Consider the following 19,872-nt stretch of genomic DNA (forward strand, 5'->3'; position numbering starts at 1 on the left):
CCATAACTTCTATATAGAAGACCTTCCGTCATCCTGGAGGCTGCCCCTATATTCCAGGGCGAAGGAGCCGGTCTGTTTCCCCTGCACAAGAGAAGCTTGTGATCCATCAGGATCGCCAGAAGAAGGTGAGTGTTTTGTTCTCTTCCATGGTTAGATGATTTATATTATTATGTGGTCATAGTGGAGAGAATTTTAACTTGTGTGCGGTATGGTTCCTTGAACAAACCGCGGTATAACCCTTGCTTCTAGATACATGGCTCCTTATCAAAGTGGTGTGGGTTGCTTATTGCAGAAGCAGTATACCATGTAATATTTCATGCATAAGGAGGCCGTTACTGTCTAATACGTGGGACAATCAAAGATTCTCTGGCAAGCAGCGTCAAGCGTCAGCATTATTTCTTGCTCGAGTGGGAGGTTTGTTTTCAAGTATATTCAGTCCCCTCTATTCTATACAGCAAATATCCCACCGCCGGCCAGGGAACTGCAGCACTGGGACACAGTATAAACCTGGGCATCCTTTGCACAGCATGGCTCCAACACTGCTCAGACCTTGCCCCCCAGAGGGCTTAAGAAATGTGATTCCTTCTCAACTGGCAAGTGTTTGGTGGACTGTCACTCCATATACTCTTGTTTTCACTGCGACTGCTTCACCGCACACTCCCAAGAGTTGTCCGATTAAGTACCAAATACTTTAGACATTTTAATCCTCATGTGTTCTGGGATTTAAAAAAGTAAAAGAGCAGAGTAAGTACGCCCTCATGCAGGTGTGCTGTTGTTATTGGTCTTACCGTGTACCACAGATCACTCCTCTGTGACTTGCCACCGGAACCAAGCAATTGGTGCTACAGCAGGGCAGGCTGCAGAGTGCAGGAGACCCAGACCCGTGCCCACTTTTGCTACAAAGTACTAATTCAGTCATCTGACAACGGGGCACTCTTCAAAGCCATTTCTTCTACTAGACGGTCGTTAGAAGGTACCTTATATTCTTTTACCGGGTACCTTTCTGAGGTGCTTTCTTCTGATTCTTCCTGGTGAACGTGCTGTGATTTTAAGAAAATGCAGTCAAAGAAGGATGGTCCTTAGTACCGTTGGTCCTCAGCACCGGCACAGGTAGAGTCACTTGAACCCCAGGGCGAAAGGCCTCAGACCTCCAGGGGTTGATGGGAGGTGTAAATAGCCTGACTTCTGAAACGTCTCTATTGCTGTCCGATGGTGAAGCCTTTGCCAGTTACTGCAAAGCAGTTAGCCATCCTTCTACTTGAGAGGATGCCTAAAGAAGCAAAAGGGTCTGGTGGGTCTAAAGAGAAAAGGGATCAGAACTACAGTGAGAAAACTCAAAGAAGTGGGAGCTGGTTCATCGGGTTCGATCATCTGAGTTCTTCCCTTTGGAGATTAACCCTGGGTGCATTTGGGCCAAGCCCTTACAAGTAGGGTCCAGGCAGGCTGGGCAGCCATTGGATCCCTGACGCTCTATGTTTGAAACCACCCTACTCATACCACGTTGAGAGCGGGTTCTCCATAGAGCCTGGCAAGCAGAAGGTAAGACGAGACTCTTCTATATTTAATGAGTCCTCATTGGAGGTTTATTTTAAGGAGCTGTTGGTGAAGTTGAACCCAATGGCACAGGCCTGCTTGGTTCCCGGTGTGCCAATTTACTTTCTGGTTCCCACTCTAAATCTTTTATACCTGACTTTAGCTGATGGTACCATCAATCCCACACAGACCTGGCTTCTCCAATTACTGCCTAAGGACACGAGCGAGAGGCTATGCCTCCTCTTCCAGTAGCATAATTAACAAAGGTTTTAGGCATACACTGTCTGTCCAAGACCACCTTCACAACTGTAGCTCAGAAATTTAGGGGATTATTTATCGAGCTGATATGAGGAGTGAGTGTTAGAAGGCAGAACAAGATGATTTCCTTTACCAGTTCAGTCCTCTTGTGAAATATGCCTTAGACTTCATTGGCCTTAAACTGGCAGAATCCTCAAGTAACATTCGTCACCCTGTTCTCAATATAGGAACGGACACGTGCTCTCTGCCATGCCCCTTAGCCCTGGGGCCCAAGCCCTTTCGCTCACATAGTGTTTCCATTCAGACTCGTCAGTCTCAGAATTTTAGTTGCTTTTCTGATCGATGGTCCTGCCATGATTAATCCCCAACAGATCAAGGAAGACACCTGATAAGTTCTCTAATGGCTTCTTCTCTTAAACATTCGTAAAAGAGCGTAAGAAGCAGCATTGAATACCTCTCGTGGGAGGTGAAGCCAGGAGAGTGAGCTCTTTTCTTTCTCAGATATTGAGCAGATAAACTCGTTTGCATCTGCGGAGAATGCACCATGCTGGTGGTATGTTCATGGATGGGCAGAATGTCCACATATGTGGGCGGAGCCTTTCTTTTAGCATTATGGACCTTTCTTCTCTGCCTTTTGTTCCCAAATTGGTTCACGTTGTAGAGAGGCAGATCACACTAAGTGGGCCTAGTGCCACCTCAATGGCTCAACCGGTTTTGATAGCAATAAAGGGGATTGAGGCGCCACTCCAACCATGCTTCACTCAAATGGGCCGTCTGAGACTTAAGATTAACATTTGGGCACCCTGGTCTGTGTCAAAGCAATGTGCTTACTCTGCACACAGCCAGGAAATCCTTAGAACCAATATCTGAGAACGGAATAGTTTCTTCTTATTGAGCCCATGCAAAATGAGGTGAATCCTCTTTCCTGATTGTTGGACAGGCCTCCACCTGACTTAGGGAGGCATCCGGTGTAGCAAGTGTTAAATGAAACTCGAGACTGATCATGTTATGTCCTAAGCATTGTATGTCAGTTAAATATTAGCCTATGCCCCTGGTGTACAACCACCATTCAGTCCGACATCAGATTCTTGATTTTGCTGTTTCTGTAAACAAACAAATACAATTCTGTGGCTTCCAGGGGCCTTATACTGTTGGAATTGGAACCTGTTTGTTTTATTGTGTTCACTTTGGTCAAGCTAATGTTAGGATTCTGGTTCTCCACTCTTCAGAGACCTACACATTCCTCTCAATGATAAGGTGGTCATGCAGACATTCGTTCTTCCTTATGGGGAAAGCTGTCTTTCTATATTTCTTTTGTGATCTATTTATGAGTTCATTGGACCTTCCACAGCCTTGTGTAGTCCTCCAGTCTTGCATGTAGCGTACAGGAGTCGGCCAACTTTTATAGACCAGTTTTTTTTATATAATAAACGGTGCAAGTGTCATAAACTCTTCAGCTCATTCGGGTAAGCAGGCGTCTAGAGCGTCTATGGCACAAATGGTTCATTTTTTGCGGCCTAATGGTATTTAGTAAAAGTTCTTCCTCCAGCTAAGGTAATTTGCCTGCATATGGTTAGAGCCAATACTGCTTTTCAGACCTTTATCTGTAAGATTAATGTTCAGAGGGCTAATTTAGTCAACATATTGGGTGAGGACTTTACTCCTGGCTTAGAAGTTCCCTCCCCTTCTTCTCCAGGCGCTTTTTAATTTTCTCATGTAAGTATGCCAGTCAGTGGAGGTTATTCAAGTAGTAAACATTGTTCTGATAGTCATTAGCTCCGCTTTCCTCATTTGACCTACCTGCAAACTCCCTGCTATGTCTATCTGTGCCTCAGCTGGTTGATAACTGTTACTGTGTCTTGTCAGAACCAAGCTGGTGAGTTTCTCTCTTAAATAATATGGAGCCTGTGCTTTGTGCAGAAATGCGCCAGTTTCCTGCTTGTGGTCAGATAAGCAAAAGTATACAAGAAGGAAAAGCTGAGAGAATACCTATGCAGAAGTCCGTTCACGGAATAAGCGAAAGTCACAATTTTGCAATAATAATCCTCCAAGTGTAACCTATTTAAAATCATAAGCACAGAATATCTCCATCAATGTGCAGAATTTTAGAAAATCATTTTCTGTCAAAAAAATGTTTTAAACATTGCACAGCTAAAGCCAATATTTTCAGTTTCTTTGTTTTTTTTTTTAAAAACTCCAGTTAAAATTAAAAAATAAGTTTACAGAAGAATCCTTTTTAGGGCTCGGCCTCCGCCCACGAAAGTGGGAGGAGTTTCGAGCTCCTAATGTTAAAGAGAAAAAAAAAGTATCTCCTAGGGCTTTGGCGAGACACATTCCACACATTCCTTAGTGTGTTATGTCATCTGGCCAGTGATTCGTCTTCGCTGTGGTGTCTTTTTAATAGCCTTGAAGTGATAGGCTAAATGTCGTTTTCGTCGGGCATGTGTAGCATTTTTCGTGCGTGTGCGCGCAAAGAAGTACATTAATTATAATTAGGAGCTGTCAGGGTGCCTCCGTAAGTGAATCCAGATGGCCGGGCGCGTTCACCATTCAGCAGCGCTCAGCGCGCAGCTGCTGCATGCCAGGCCGGGAAAGGGCTTCATTAGTTCAAGAACAAGAGTCTGACGTTCTGTCATGGGCTGTTCTTTTAATCTCAGTTTCATTTTTTTTCTGGAATGGTCCGTGGCCGGTGTGAATGGAATTGTTCTCTCGAGTTTATTATGTTTTTCTTTGCAGCAGCTTTTGTTCTCGGAGCTGAGGTAATGAATTGCAAGCTGGCCTTTTAGAACTGTTTGCTTTCTGGGCAGAGTCCTGCAGCGGTGTTGAACTTCAGCATAGTCTGACAGCCTGCTGTATTGTTTGTATTTTCCCATACTGCCTGCGTCAACTTTTTTCCACACACGAATTTCCAACAGTTTTGTTCTCTCTGAATAATGCGCCTTGTTACTTCCTTCAGACAGCAAGCAGAGTTTTAAAGGAATGATTCAAGGAGCCCGTCAGTTGTTGACACAACGAAAGGTGAGGTAACTGTTTGCTTGCAGTTACGGACCTTCGTTTGGTGTTTTTATTGGTATTGTTTTTCCTAATGGGATTGGTGTTTGCGAGAAAATTGACTGCCCACAGCTGCGCTTGTAAGACGCGCCTGGCAAAGCGTGTCACGAGGGCTGCGTGGGGCTGATACAGATGCTCGCGCCCTATCAACATTGGGGACTGTATATTGACCGTCGTGCTGAAAGGCGGAGCAGCAGAAGTAGGTTTCCGTTCTAGACTTAAATTCTATTCTTCCGAGCTCTGGGAGAAACCCCGAATGGAATCTAGGTATCCTGCTAGTTGCAGCGTTTGCGCGATGGCAAAAGAGGAAGTGTGCTAAGTTTTATTTTTTTATTTTTTATAAAGTAAAGAACATTGGTAGGAAAGTTTGTAGAACTCCCCAAGTCTAGCAACTCGGAACACATACTTTGATTATGTCGTTTTTAGAACAGTCTGCCAAAGAATTCATTTCACAACTTGTAATAATGTCATGCCTTTTATTAGGCATCACCTAACTCGTGTTTTAGTCATCACAGGAAAATTGTATTATTTTGTTAGTGGGTCCAAAAAAACAACCACGCGCCTTCTACACACAAACTCATTGCACGAGTCTTCTTGAATAGATGCAAATGTTTTTCCCAAACGTTCTCAGAAGAATTTCTGTGACGTCTAACTGTCTGATGTTGCTTCCTTCCTTCCTTTATTCATTGCATATTAATGTTTTCTTATGAGCTATGTACAGACCAGAGCCGTGCAGTGGAAAGTTCGTTGTGTGGACTTCTGTTGACATTTAATACTAACAACCAACCCTCCAGACCCTCTTTTTTTCCATGCCTTTCCATTCTGTTGATGTTTTTCTAGTTTTTTTATCCGATCCAGCGACTATCGTTAAAAAAAATGTTGACAGTTTTTTAAACTTTGTTCATAATTTTTTGTCAAGACACAGTTGAGTGCATAGTAACTTAATTAAGGCTATTGAATTACTATTTCTTTCAGTACTGCTTCACATTCTATTTTTTTTAATGCAGCATTGGTTTTCGAGAACAATTATTGTTTTTGTGACATTCGATTACACCCAAGAGCTTTTCCTACACAATACGGAACTTCCACCCGCCTTTCACAATTCCAATCCCAAACACAAGTGCACAAGTTCTTGCTGCTGAATTTTGAAAAGGCACGTGAAGTGGGAATCAGAGTGCAGAATCAGAGTGCAGTTTGAGAGTGCAGAGTGCAGTTTGAGAGTGCAGAGTGCAGTTTGAGAGTTGAGAGTGCAGTTTGAGAGTGCTGTTTGAGAGTGCAGTTTGAGAGTGCAGTTTGAGAGTGCAGTTTGAGAGTGCAGTTTGAGAGTGCAGTTTGAGAGTGCAGTTTGAGAGTGCAGTTATAGAGTGCAGTTATAGAGTGCAGTTTGAGAGTTGAGAGTGCAGATTGAGAGTTGAGAGTGCAGTTTGAGAGTGCAGATTGAGAGTGCAGATTGAGAGTGCAGTTTGAGAGTGCAGTTTGAGAGTGCAGTTTGAGAGTGCAGTTTGAGAGTGCAGTATGAGAGTTGAGAGTGCAGATTGAGAGTGCAGTTTGAGAGTGCAGATTGAGAGTGCAGTTTGAGAGTGCAGAATCAGAGTGCAGAGTGCAGATTGCAGTTTGAGAGTGCAGTTTGAGAGTGCAGAGTGCAGTTTGAGAGTGGAGAGTGCAGATTGAGAGTGCAGTTTGAGAGTGCATTTTTAGAGTGCAGTTTGAGAGTGCAGAGTGGCAGTGAGTGCAGAGTGACAGCGAGTGCAGACTGAGTGCAGATTGACAGTGAGTGCAGACTGAGTGCAGAGTGACAGTGAGTGCAGAGTGACAGTGAGTGCAGAGTGACAGTGAGTGCAGAGTGACAGTGAGTGCAGAGTGACAGTGAGTGCAGAGTGACAGTGAGTGCAGAGTGACAGTGAGTGCAGAGTGAGTGCAGAGTGAGTGCAGAGTGAGTGCAGAGTGGCAGTGAGTGCAGAGTGGCAGTGAGTGCAGAGTGGCAGTGAGTGCAGAGTGACAGTGAGTGCAGAGTGACAGTGAGTGCAGAGTGACAGTGAGTGCAGAGTGACAGTGAGTGCAGAGTGACAGTGAGTGCAGAGTGACTGTAGAGTGCAGAGTGACTGTAGAGTGCAGAGTGACTGTAGAGTGCAGAGTGACTGTAGAGTGCAGAGTGACAGTGAGTGCAGAGTGACAGCAGAGTGACAGTGAGTGCAGAGTGACAGCAGAGTGACAGTGAGTGCAGAGTGACTGTAGAGTGCAGAGTGACTGTAGAGTGCAGAGTGACTGTAGAGTGCAGAGTGACTGTAGAGTGCAGAGTGACTGTAGAGTGCAGAGTGACAGTGAGTGCAGAGTGACAGCAGAGTGACAGTGAGTGCAGAGTGACAGTGAGTGCAGAGTGACTGTAGAGTGCAGAGTGACTGTAGAGTGCAGAGTGACTGTAGAGTGCAGAGTGACAGTGAGTGCAGAGTGACAGTGAGTGCAGAGTGACAGTGAGTGCAGAGTGACAGCAGAGTGACAGTGAGTGCAGAGTGACAGTGAGTGCAGAGTGACAGTGAGTGCAGAGTGACAGTGAGTGCAGAGTGACAGCAGAGTGACAGTGAGTGCAGAGTGACAGTGAGTGCAGAGTGACAGCGAGTGCAGAGTGACAGTGAGTGCAGAGTGACAGTGAGTGCAGAGTGACAGCAGAGTGACAGTGAGTGCAGAGTGACAGTGAGTGCAGAGTGACAGTGAGTGCAGAGTGACAGCAGAGTGACAGTGAGTGCAGAGTGACAGTGAGTGCAGAGTGACAGTGAGTGCAGAGTGACAGCAGAGTGACAGTGAGTGCAGAGTGACAGTGAGTGCAGAGTGACAGCAGAGTGACAGGGAGTGCAGAGTGACAGTGCGTGCAGAGTGACAGTGAGTGCAGAGTGACGGTGAGTGCAGAGTGACAGCAGAGTGACAGTGAGTGCAGAGTGACAGTGAGTGCAGAGTGACAGCAGAGTGACAGTGAGTGCAGAGTGACAGTGAGTGCAGAGTGACAGCAGAGTGACAGTGAGTGTAGAGTGACAGTGAGTGCAGAGTGACAGTGAGTGCAGAGTGACAGTGAGGTCAGAGTGACAGTGAGTGCAGAGTGACAGTGAGTGCAGAGTGACAGCAGAGTGACAGTGAGTGCAGAGTGACAGTGAGTGCAGAGTGACAGTGAGTGCAGAGTGCAGAGTGACAGCAGAGTGACAGTGAGTGCAGAGTGACAGTGACAGCAGAGTGACAGTGAGTGCAGAGTGACAGTGAGTGCAGAGTGACAGCAGAGTGACAGTGAGTGCAGAGTGACAGTGAGTGCAGAGTGACAGCAGAGTGACAGTGAGTGCAGAGTGACAGCAGAGTGACAGTGAGTGCAGAGTGACAGTGAGTGCAGAGTGACAGTGAGTGCAGAGTGACAGTGAGTGCAGAGTGACAGCAGAGTGACAGTGAGTGCAGAGTGACAGTGAGTGCAGAGTGACAGCAGAGTGACAGTGACAGCAGAGTGACAGTGAGGTCAGAGTGACAGTGAGGTCAGAGTGACAGTGAGGTCAGAGTGACAGCAGAGTGACAGTGAGTGCAGAGTGACAGCAGAGTGACAGTGAGTGCAGAGTGACAGTGAGTGCAGAGTGACAGTGAGTGCAGAGTGACAGTGAGGTCAGAGTGACAGTGAGGTCAGAGTGACAGCAGAGTGACAGTGAGTGCAGAGTGACAGTGAGTGCAGAGTGACAGCAGAGTGACAGTGAGTGCAGAGTGACAGTGAGTGCAGAGTGACAGTGAGTGCAGAGTGCAGAGTGACAGCAGAGTGACAGTGAGTGCAGAGTGACAGTGAGTGCAGAGTGACAGTGAGTGCAGAGTGACAGCAGAGTGACAGTGAGTGCAGAGGGACAGTGAGGTCAGAGTGACAGTGAGGTCAGAGTGACAGTGAGTGCAGAGTGACAGTGAGTGCAGAGTGACAGTGAGTGCAGAGTGACAGTGAGTGCAGAGTGACAGTGAGTGCAGAGTGAGTGCAGAGTGACAGTGAGTGCAGATTGAGTGCAGAGTGACAGTGAGTGCAGAGTGAGTGCAGAGTGACAGTGAGTGCAGAGTGAGTGCAGAGTGACAGTGAGTGCAGAGTGACAGTGAGTGCAGAGTGACAGTGGGTGCAGAGTGACAGTGAGTGCAGAGTGACAGTGAGAGCAGAGTGACAGTGAGTGCAGAGTGACAGCAGAGTGACAGTGAGTGCAGAGTGACAGCGAGTGCAGAGTGACAGTGAGTGCAGAGTGACAGTGAGTGCAGAGTGACTGCAGAGACAGTGTGTCAGGGTGCACATTGTGTGAGTGTGCAGAATGAGTGTGCAGGGTAAACAGTGTGTGACTATGCAGGGTGACATTGGGAGTGTGCGGGTGAGCAGTGTGTGAATGTGTAGGGGCAGTGTGTGAGTGTGCAGAAAACACCACACACACATACACCACACACACATAACGCACACACAAACCACACACCTCAGTCTCTCAACACCACACACTTGTCACCACTCAACACAACACACTCACCACCACACTCACTCCCCAGGCTCACCCCCACAGACTCACCACCACACACTCACCAGCACACAGAAAACAACACACACAACAACACACCCCCAGCCGTCAATGAATGCTTTCACCATGCACAAACACCAACCATCATCCATCTGTGCACGCTTTTACCAAGCACACACCCACCAGCCGTCAGTGCACCCTTCCACCAGGCACACACACCTCCAGCCGGCAGTGCACTTTTCCACCAAGCAATCGCAGTATGGTACACTTTACTTTTAAACATATAAAGCACAGCATGCCACCATTGGTAAAATTACAATTCAACCAACATACTTCCACTACACACCACATGCACACACTCCATAACACATGGCAAAAAGACATTGGCATTTACAATGCCATTAGCTCAAACTCAAATAAATCCGAGCCCGATTGCATTTCTAATGCTTGTTAACTCTTCCTTTTGGAAGAGAGAAAGCACAGGGGATAGAGGTTGATCAGCAGCAGTCTCTTAACCCCTTCGACGCTCATGACGAGCTGGGCTCGTCATGAGGTAGCCTCCTGGCACGCTCATGACGAGCCCAGCTCGTCATGCAAAGTGCGCTTTCGCAAAATCCAGCGTACGGGGGGGAATCATGCCGCACGCATGCGGTTAAGAGAAGAACTTAACCATGTGAATCTAAGGCAGCAAGCCACTCCGTAGGTCCAGAAATAAGTGTAGTGTTGGCCAAATTAAAGAAAAGTTTTTCATCACTAAGACAGTATCCTTTCTCTTGAACTGTATGGCAAGCTTACCCCTCATATAGGGGGGCTGTGTGTAAAGAAAGGCAATGGAGGAAAGTCTGTAAAAAAAGATGTCAACAGAGACACCTGACTCGCTCACATGTCTGCTTAGGAGACAACAGTGTTTGTAAAAGGTATGAACTGATTTAAAAGTAGTCTATGTTCAACTGTCTATAAAGAATGTACCACGTGAGAGCATCACTAAATCACTAATAGCCTCATCTCTTGTGAAGTGAGTTCTAGGCCAACCCGGCCTTCCAAAAGCATGAGGTAAAGTGTAACACTGTCCATCTGCTTCTGTACTATTAAGAAGTAGACATGCCTGTGTGAATAGCAGTATTGGTAATAAAGAAGTGTTTGATTTTAGTAATCTCTTTTTTATTTTTCCACGGTATTACCAAAAAGGGACTTTTACTTGTAGGTTTTGAAGACCTCTTTTTACTTGTACGGAAATAATAGGGAAAAGATGGAAGGGACATTGTTTGCTCTATATGAACATGTAAAATCGCTTTCAGAAGGATTGATTTTATGAGACACCAGTTTATTATGAAATAAAGTGTAGGAAGGGCTGATGGGAATAGAGGGCCTATGTCTCATTAATCCTTCTAGTCATTGTAATGGCTCGGAGGTTTATAAAAATATGAAAGCTGTGTCACTTGTAGGCCTTGGAATATCTAGTTGCCGGGAGGTCTACATTTTCAGAATGAGGATCTGTGTGTACTGTTTTAATAGAGGTATATTTAGCTTGTCTTCTTTGACATTTCCCACATCCAGCTGGAGGTCTGTAGGCCGGAAAGTACCTCTCAATCATCAGTCATCCAGATTGTGGCGTTGAACCTTCCCTCATAAACAAGAACTGCCCTGTTGCCTCACTGGTGGAAATCTGTGTTATCATTATCCTGCAGCTATCTGGATCATGTGGTCAGTTACCTGTGCTAGCAGAAGGACAGGCACTTCCTTTTACTTGTCTAGTGACAAGTGTAAATGTTGTAATATATCATGTTACATTTTACTACTATTACAAGCTGTGATAGCTGGAGCATTGGAAGCCTTCATTAGAGCTACGACTGTAGTATTGACTTAATTTCTGATGCATCTAGTTTCGACCTGTTCTACCCGATGACACTGAATAAGTAGGTGTTGAATTTGTAGAGCACTTTTGGGCTGATTCAGAAATTGAAGAATTTGTTTAAGTCTGGCCCATCAGGCATTTTCAGAATCCATTAGCTTATACAGTTTTTTACAATATCTCAGTCACTGGAGAGGCTCCTAAAGGTTTTCAAAGAGAGGGAAAAACAGATAATTGTCTTGCAAGATTTATACATTAATTCATGCATAAATATCATCTTTTCATTTTCTACACCTCCATTTCGAACCAATAATGCTTTCTTGATTATTGGTGGATAGTTTAAGGCACGTGTGTGGTCTGATGACCATCATTCCTTACCATGAAGTCAATCTGTCCTTCATCTTCATCCATTTCCTGAAAGGTGAGACATTCCACTTCTTGGACCTGAAACAGTAGCGATACCTGAAGAGATGTTGAAAATATCTCAATGATGTCACCCTTAGCCTGTGACTGTGGTTAAGGGGAGAGGTGTGGCGCCGCGGCCAGGGCGACTGACTCCGGAATCTGGGGACCATGGTTCGATCCCCGGCTCCGGCGGCAGGTTAGCCCAGCACTATGTGACTCTGGGCAATAGCTTGCTTAATCTTCCCGACGGCCCCCAGCGCCTAGAGACCCTTACGGGTGATTGTGCGCTTTACAAATGTGGACTTTTGGTGAAAATCTTGTTCATCATCTTCTTAGGCAAGTTAATATCATTTTACTTTCTCTATATGTCACTCTGAAAAAGCACTGGGGCGATGTTCCTCCGCCTTAGAAGAGGAGCTGACACTGGACAAGAGTCTGGCCAAAAAAGAGAACGAGTCTTCTTTGCTTCTGTATATGGGTCTCGGAGAAAAAACCCATACATCGCTTTGCTCCTCTATGTGGTGAATTTGAAAGCAGTAGATCTACTCATAATTCCTGTTGTCAGATAGTACTTTTTAACACTAGATTGACATTCTATAAAGAGGGCAATATTTTGGGCACTCTTTTTTTTATGACAATAGAAAGATCTGTTGAAATACATTCTTGGATATGGAAATTAACAGATTAATTCTGCAAATTTACAGCCGCCTTAAAAAGTCCATGATGCCATAAACGGCTGCAGATTTGAGATTTTAAATCCATGCAGAGCCAAAAGGCACAGCTCTTGTTCATGCATCGGTAAATGTAGGCTCTACGCTGCACTTTCGGATTCCATTGCAGGATACTGCCTTTAAGTGATAATTCCCAGATGCTGCCTTTAAGTGATAGTTCCAACTTCCTCTCTAATGAAGTTAATGCCTATCTCCATTTCCTAATTTACAACAAGGGGTGGTGATGGACAGAGTCTCTGAATTAAGCAGAGTACTCTCACCCAGTCAAGAGATCAGGGCTAGATCCAACACCGTTTTTTAGCTCATTGCACCATCCCAGTTTCAGAACCTGGCTGTATGCAAATTAGTCTGTCCCTGGCCCAGTGCATCATGGGAACAGGGCAGACCAGACTACAAAAGCCAATTCTTACACTGGGAAGGAAACAAGCTTCCGGGGACCGGTTTCTGCCATTTCAGGCGTCTTCGGCCCGGCTTGCTTGAATCCTGATGGTGCAATGAGCAAGGGACTCACATCTGAGTATACCCTTCCACGCTTAGGGTGGACAAAATAATTTACAACAAGGGGTGGTGATGGACAGAGTCTCTTAATTAAGCAGAGTACTCTCACCCAGTCAAGAGATCAGGGCTAGATCCAACACCGTTTTTTAGCTCATTGCACCATCCCAGTTTCAGAACCTGGCTGTATGCAAATTAGTCTGTCCCTGGCCCAGTGCATCATGGGAACAGGGCAGACCAGACTACAAAAGCCAATTCTTACACTGGGAAGGAAACAAGCTTCCGGGGACCGGTTTCTGCCATTTCAGGCGTCTTCGGCCCGGCTTGCTTGAATCCTGATGGTGCAATGAGCAAGGGACTCACATCTGAGTATACCCTTCCACGCTTAGGGTGGACAAAATAATTTACAACAAGGGGTGGTGATGGACAGAGTCTCTGAATTAAGCAGAGTACTCTCACCCAGTCAAGAGATCAGGGCTAGATCCAACACCGTTTTTTAGCTCATTGCACCATCCCAGTTTCAGAACCTGGCTGTATGCAAATTAGTCTGTCCCTGGCCCAGTGCATCATGGGAACAGGGCAGACCAGACTACAAAAGCCAATTCTTACACTGGGAAGGAAACAAGCTTCTCCATTTCCTGCTCTTTATTTTTAAGAGTTATTAAGGGTTTGTGAGCCCAGCTACTTTGTATGCCTATTTTTAATTCTATTTGGAGTCATTGAAAAATAAGAGAAAATGTTTTCTTTAGACTGGCAATATTTAAAAGATATATTTGTATAAATTTGTCTTTAAAGTATTCCATGATTGTGTACAAAGGTTATTGTATACTTCAATGAGCGAGACGTATGATTTATTCCACCAAGGCATTATATGCTTAATAACACAATTCGCGCGTAGCACTCACTATATATTTCAATTGTTAGAAAGTCCATCAAATCATATAGGAGGCAATCAAGGCTACGTCTCAGGGATCACAAAAAATGCCCCATCCAATCTTCCGGTATAGAAAATGTCTATTGTAATTTCATGATTACAATAGAAAATTTCTTCAATTGCATCATAAGTTATTTGGATCTTTACATTGGAATTCCAAAAGCAGCTGTACCTATGGGAAGTTAAGCAGTGACCTAGATAGACATAGGTAATAAATAAAAGCTGGTGCAGTCAGAGAAGTGTATGTTTTCAGAGAATGTATACTTACTTGCAATACACTTACACAATATGTATTTGCTTATTTGTTCACCGGGAATTCTGTGATTCCTTGCAAATATACCTTTTTGTACAAGCAGCAGTATTTGCTTATTTTTCCTCAAGAAGCAGTTGTAATTTGTCCCACAAGGTACCAGCAATACCTGCTTGTGCAAAGATGGTATATTTCATGCACAAAGACTATCTAACTTCATGCATGGGAGATGCTATGATTCCACACAAAAGGAGTGAGATTGGATCACTGCCAAGGTACAATTTGATTATTAACAACTGCACTTATGATGGGTATGCTATTCAGCACTCAGGACTGTGTGATAACACGCCAGAGGTGCTGCCATGTGTGTTAGAAGCAATGTATCATTTACTTCTGTAATGAAGCATTGTGAAAATGTTAAACATCATGTAATGTCTTGTGCGTTCTTTACTCCTTCGCTACTGGAACGTTTCTGAAAACTTCTCCAGAGGTTACTGATACTTGGGAACCACATCATGGAAACCGACCTCATTATTCCCTTAGGTCATATAGTGAATGTGCCAGAGGGCACAGAAGGGGTTAAATAATGGGCGCTGTTATTTCTGATTTCCTACACAGAGGGACAAAGAACACTGTTCTGTTACACAAGGTGAGGCATCATTTCCGACACTAAAAAACAATATATTTGCTATATAACGCAAGAAGGAATGTAAATTCCTACACGAGCATAGTCTCATTTATTTCATTTTTTGCTCAGCACATGTGTATTGTGTGTTTCTGCTGAGCATCGTAAATATGTACGTTGCACAGAGCTTATATCTAAGGTTGCATAGGTATGCAGGTGAAGGTTGACCGTTAACCAGCGCTGGAAGATATGCTGGTGAAGGGACAATACAAGTCGCAGTCCGCAATTATTCTTCAGAGATGTGGGAGTTATAGTGATGCCTTAAGTGCAAAAAAGTGCCCATTTGGGGTGTAGTGGAGATGGGGATATTCCTCAAGTTGAGGAAGTACTGTGGAGGAACACAGGAGGCAGGCGGCAGACCGGTCCAGTAAATGCGAGTAAGGTGCAAGAGCGAAAATGCTTCTTCGGGAGGATCAAGAGGTTGTAGATAACAAGGAATTTGACGGCATATTTTGTGATTAACTGAACGATTATACCACTGGTCTGTTTGTTTGCCATTAAGTTTTAAGTGATGGATGGAATTCCTGAATTAATATCAGCTACTAGTAAGTGCTCTGGACCACATCGGCACAGTGTGATTTATGTTGTATTTTATTCATCATCAAAGCTTTATTCGATATTGAAATATCTTAAAAGCACATAACAATAAAAGTACAATTCATGTTGTTAATTAAAACACTTAATAAATAATTAAAAGGCAAGATAAAACAGCATTAAACAATTTACAGCTTTGGAATAGTTAGCAAAAAAATATATAACAGGGGATTGTCAGGGAAAGATTCATCATATAGCTTTAAATCTAATCGCCCACGCCGAGCTAAGGAATTTTGCTACCCCACAGGCCAGTACTGTATTGGGATCGGATTGTAAGATTCTTAACGCTGGGGCATAGCCTCTAGTCTCAAGTAGGCGACAGACTGGTTTTAGCCATTTGGATCTAGGCCTGTTATAGGCACTGCAGACAAAAAAGACATGTGCGATGGTTTCCAGTTCAGCGCTGCAGTGTGGGCAGGTGGCGGGTGTCTGATGGGGGGGGTTTCCATTTAGAGGTGCGTTCACAGACTGATAGAGTTCCCATTCTAAACTGGATATATAAGGCCCTATCTTTGGGTTTTCTAATGAAGTCCATATAGGGTTCAAGCAAGGGTACTGTCTTGTGCAGACGAAACTCGTCTGTGAGTCTACCTAGGTTATCCGCTCTAGATTCATGGGCATCGACCCACAACCAGTATGCCCGCTTAACCTCCAGTTTAGATATTAAAGCACCGGATTCCCATATAGCCCACAGGCCAATGGCCATTAGGAGCTCCTTTACTTTGGAAAGCCAAGCGATTTTGTGAGACCCCTGCAAGTTCATGACTTCTTTAAGGCTGTCTGCGTAGCTCTTTAGCTCTGGTGTACGCCACAGACGGGCCCAATAAAGAAGCGGACGCAGAGTTATAAGATCTTTGATAGATCTGAGTCCAAGATCGTATTGGATGGTTTTGCTTGGGGTACTCGTAGGGACAGACAAAAGCTCCTTATAAAATTTATTCTCGGCCAATACGAGGGAATCAACGTTATTGAAGCCCCAGAGTTCTGCTCCGTACAGTGCACTACCTACTGCTTTTGCAGAATAAATCTCCAAAGCGGGAGCTATGGGTCTTGATACTGAAGATCTATGCTCCCTGCCTATAACGCCCACAACCCGTTTGTGGTTTAAGGCCATTTTTTCAATGTGAGGGTTCCATTTGAGTTGGTCGGATATCCTGATCCCAAGGTAGTCAAACATTTTAACCCGTTCCAATTGCTCTTCATTAAGTGCGAGCGGGCGATTGGCTTTCCTACTGGGATTAAAATAGAGGAGCTTGGTTTTAGAGGTGTTGATAACCAAGCCTCTTAGATTACAAAAAACACAAAACCGATCCAGCAATTTTTGGAGCCCCATGGGCGTTTTGGAGACTAGGAGCGTGTCATCAGCAAAAAGCATGGCTGGAACTTTCCCACCGGCCAAGGTAGGGGCATCAGCATCAATATCAGTTAGAAAAGAAACCACCCCATTAACAAATAGAGAGAAGAGGGTCGTGCCAAGACGCATCCTTGGCGGACACCTCTATTCACCGGTATTTTTGCAGTTTTCTGCTCCTGCGTGTCCCACCGGATGCATGCATACGTTCCATCATGCATGCAGGCCAACAGGTTCAAAATGGGCAAAGGAAACCCCATCTCATGAAGAACCACCCACAGGCGCCCTCGAGGGACCAGATCGACACGGTCTTCAAGTCGATAAAGGCCAAGTACAAACTGCCCTTACCGATCAATACTGTCTTCCAATGGAGTAATAGCAGCCTGAAAGCCTGATCTACAGTGCTTGTACAGGCCCTAAAACCTGCCTGGAAGGGGGAGATGATGTAATTCTCCTCTGCCCAAGAGAGGATCCTTTCCAGGAGGACTCTGCCAACCACCTTCTGACCAGCATCGATCAAGCTGATCGGACGATAGTTGGCCGGGTCACCCCTTGGCCCCTTCTTGTAAATAGGTATCACTTCAGCCCCCTTCCATGAGCTTGGAACTGGAGACCCAAGGAGGAGGGCATTAGTCAAGAGGGAAAAGAACTTGGCCCATTGCTTGGGGCTGGCGCGAAACAGGTCACCGGGAATGCCATCCTGGCCCGGTGCCTTGCCTGGGACGATTTTGCTGATCGCACACTCAACCTCGGTCTGCCCTATAGGGTCAGTAAATAAGGTTGTTTCGTACAGGGGTAATATACATTCTACTATCGGTTCGCTATTCTCGGGAGGCCCTGCCCCGGCGTACAGTCTCCTAAAGTGGTCAAACCATTCCCTGTCCGTGATATGATTGGGTAATGGATCTAAGCCATCATCGTTGCTTTTTCTTACTAAGGCCCAGAATCGTTCACCGTTCCTGTTCTAGCTAGCCAGTTTTAACTCTTCCCAGTGGGAATCATCCCAAGCCCTCTTTGCCACTAATAGTGCGCGCCTATACACAGCTCGGGCCAAACAAACCTCGGTGGGATCTAGGGTTTTAATGGCACAGATCAGTTTGGACTTAGCCCCTCTGCGTTCATGGTTATACCACCTAGCTATGGGCTTCCTGAGCTTCAATTGGCTTGCCCCACGTCCGTCAAGGAAGAGAGCAGCCATCCTGTCAATTGTATCCACGTAGACCGTGTTAACCTGGACAGAACCCGGATCGTCAGTACAGAGTGCATAAAGCTTCTCGGTCTGATCTCTTACGTTCTCCACCAGGGCATAAGTCTTTTGCTTGTTAATGGCAAGTTTATGCCATTTAATGAATCTTTTACAATTCGAGGGTACTAATTCTCTGGTTGCCATTGTTAATCCATTACTCAACAGGGAATTCCCCACAGTTTTCAGGTTGCATAAGCTAAGGGATAGTGGATTATGGTCACTATGGATAGATGGAATAACTGCCATATCTGACACATATCTCCACAGTCTTTTATCAACCAAAATATAATCTATTCTACTGGGGCAACTAACCCTATTATAGGTACAAGCACCAGAAAAATCAGAAGGCGTGCGCCCATTCGCTGCTACCAGAGCATGCTCCAGCACCAAGGCGTTCATTTGGAGAATGACAGGTGTCCATTTTTTAATTGGCACAGTCGTCAATTGCGGAATTCCCCATCTCGCATCTTCCTCAGATAGACCTATCGAACCGTCAACGGCCAACGGTTCGAAGGTGCAATTGAAATCGCCAGCAATTAGCGGTAAAGTATCTGGGGAACAATTACAAAGAGAGTCTGCGAGTAGGGCAATGGTTGGGGATTTACCGCCCCCTGGTATACCTCTAGCATAGATATTAAAGACTTCCAGAGTCACTGGGTCTTGGGGAACCCAGATCGTTAACCTCATCATATCATTGGAGGTAATGGGGGAGTATGTGATCTTACAGTTTAAAGAGATTTTAACCCAAACGAGCAAGCCGCCAGACGGGCGACCCCGTCCAGAGGAAATAGCTGAAACATGGAAAGTAGAATATCCAGGCTTATACACCCGTTCCAGACACCATGTTTCTTGGAAAATACACAGGTCATACCTTCCAATTAGTTCATTCCAATCGGGAAGTGCTGTTTTGTTCCCAAGACCTGCGACATTCCAGGAGATGACACTCAAATGGCTACTCTGGCCATTGGTATATGGTGTAACAGGTTCATTGCCGTGACCATCGATGGGGGTCGGAGAGCTGGGGTTAACAAAGGCTATCAGTTCCTTGTGCCTGAAATTGCTAGTATCCAGCGGGGCAGAGTGGTCCACCTCAATTCTCACACACGAGATGTGGTCGATACCCTGGGCCTTTGGATTATCATCCCCGCTTACCAAAGAGGAGGGCACTGGTAGTGGATTACCACAGTCCACATTTGGCCTATGTGGGCTGCTGGCTATGATTTCCATAATCGGGGTTGGAACTGTGGGAGGCCGGGAGACTCCTGGGGATTCCAGGAGTCAATCGACATCCTCCAGTGCACTGTACCGATTATAACAAGGGATAAGAGGTGGGATAAATTGGGGGCCATACCATTCGCCACTATACTGATTACCACCTTACTTAGGCCTCCCTCCTCTGCGCTGTATCAAGTTCCATCCTTCCGCTCCACCACCACCTTGGGTAAAGCAGTTCAAATCCCTGCGCACCTCATGCCTCCTCCCTCCCCGGACATGGTTGGTGTCCCTCATCCAACTCCAACCATTATCCGGGTGCTCCTCAGGCATGTAAAAATAGGACAATGGTCTAGCCACCACCGAAGTGCCATTAATCCCAGGTCTCCCCATGCAAATGTACTCCACAGTTCGGGGATCCTCAAATGTCGCTACAACACAGTCTCCCTGCAATGCTTTTCTATTGGGACCCACCCAAGGTGCTCTCTCGACCATTAAGATGTTACTATAGGTGTTGGGTGGTAGTGGATGGTTATTAGCTAGCCAGTGACATACCTTGTTGTTAAGCGCCCGGAAAGGTTCTACGGATGACGGGGCCAATTCCGGTACCCCTGTCAAAATGATCACATAGCGACAGGCATCTGGTGGTAGATTAATATTTCGACGTTTCTGGCTCTTTGCAGGGTAAGTTAGGTCCTGGTTTGGGGTGGGGGTAGCGAGTCTAATCGGCTTAGTTTGGTTAGTAGACTCAGCTAATGTGTGGGGCTGAACACTCC

At 45.5% G+C, this 19,872-nt stretch overlaps 1 protein-coding gene across 3 annotated transcripts in view; it reads left to right on the forward strand.

The window, feature by feature from the left end:
• Positions 1-19,872, forward strand: part of MLLT6 (MLLT6, PHD finger containing) — a 767,712-nt gene that overhangs the window by 233,191 nt on the left and 514,649 nt on the right. For all 3 annotated transcript variants that reach the window (XM_078645616.1, XM_078645614.1, XM_078645615.1), the window contains exon 7: positions 18-125. In XM_078645616.1, the coding sequence (XP_078501742.1) occupies positions 18-125 (108 nt within the window). The remainder of the gene's footprint in view (positions 1-17; positions 126-19,872) is intronic.

Source organism: Lissotriton helveticus, chromosome 5_1, assembly GCF_964261635.1.
Source record: "Lissotriton helveticus chromosome 5_1, aLisHel1.1, whole genome shotgun sequence".
Classification (NCBI taxonomy): Eukaryota; Metazoa; Chordata; class Amphibia; order Caudata; family Salamandridae; genus Lissotriton; species Lissotriton helveticus.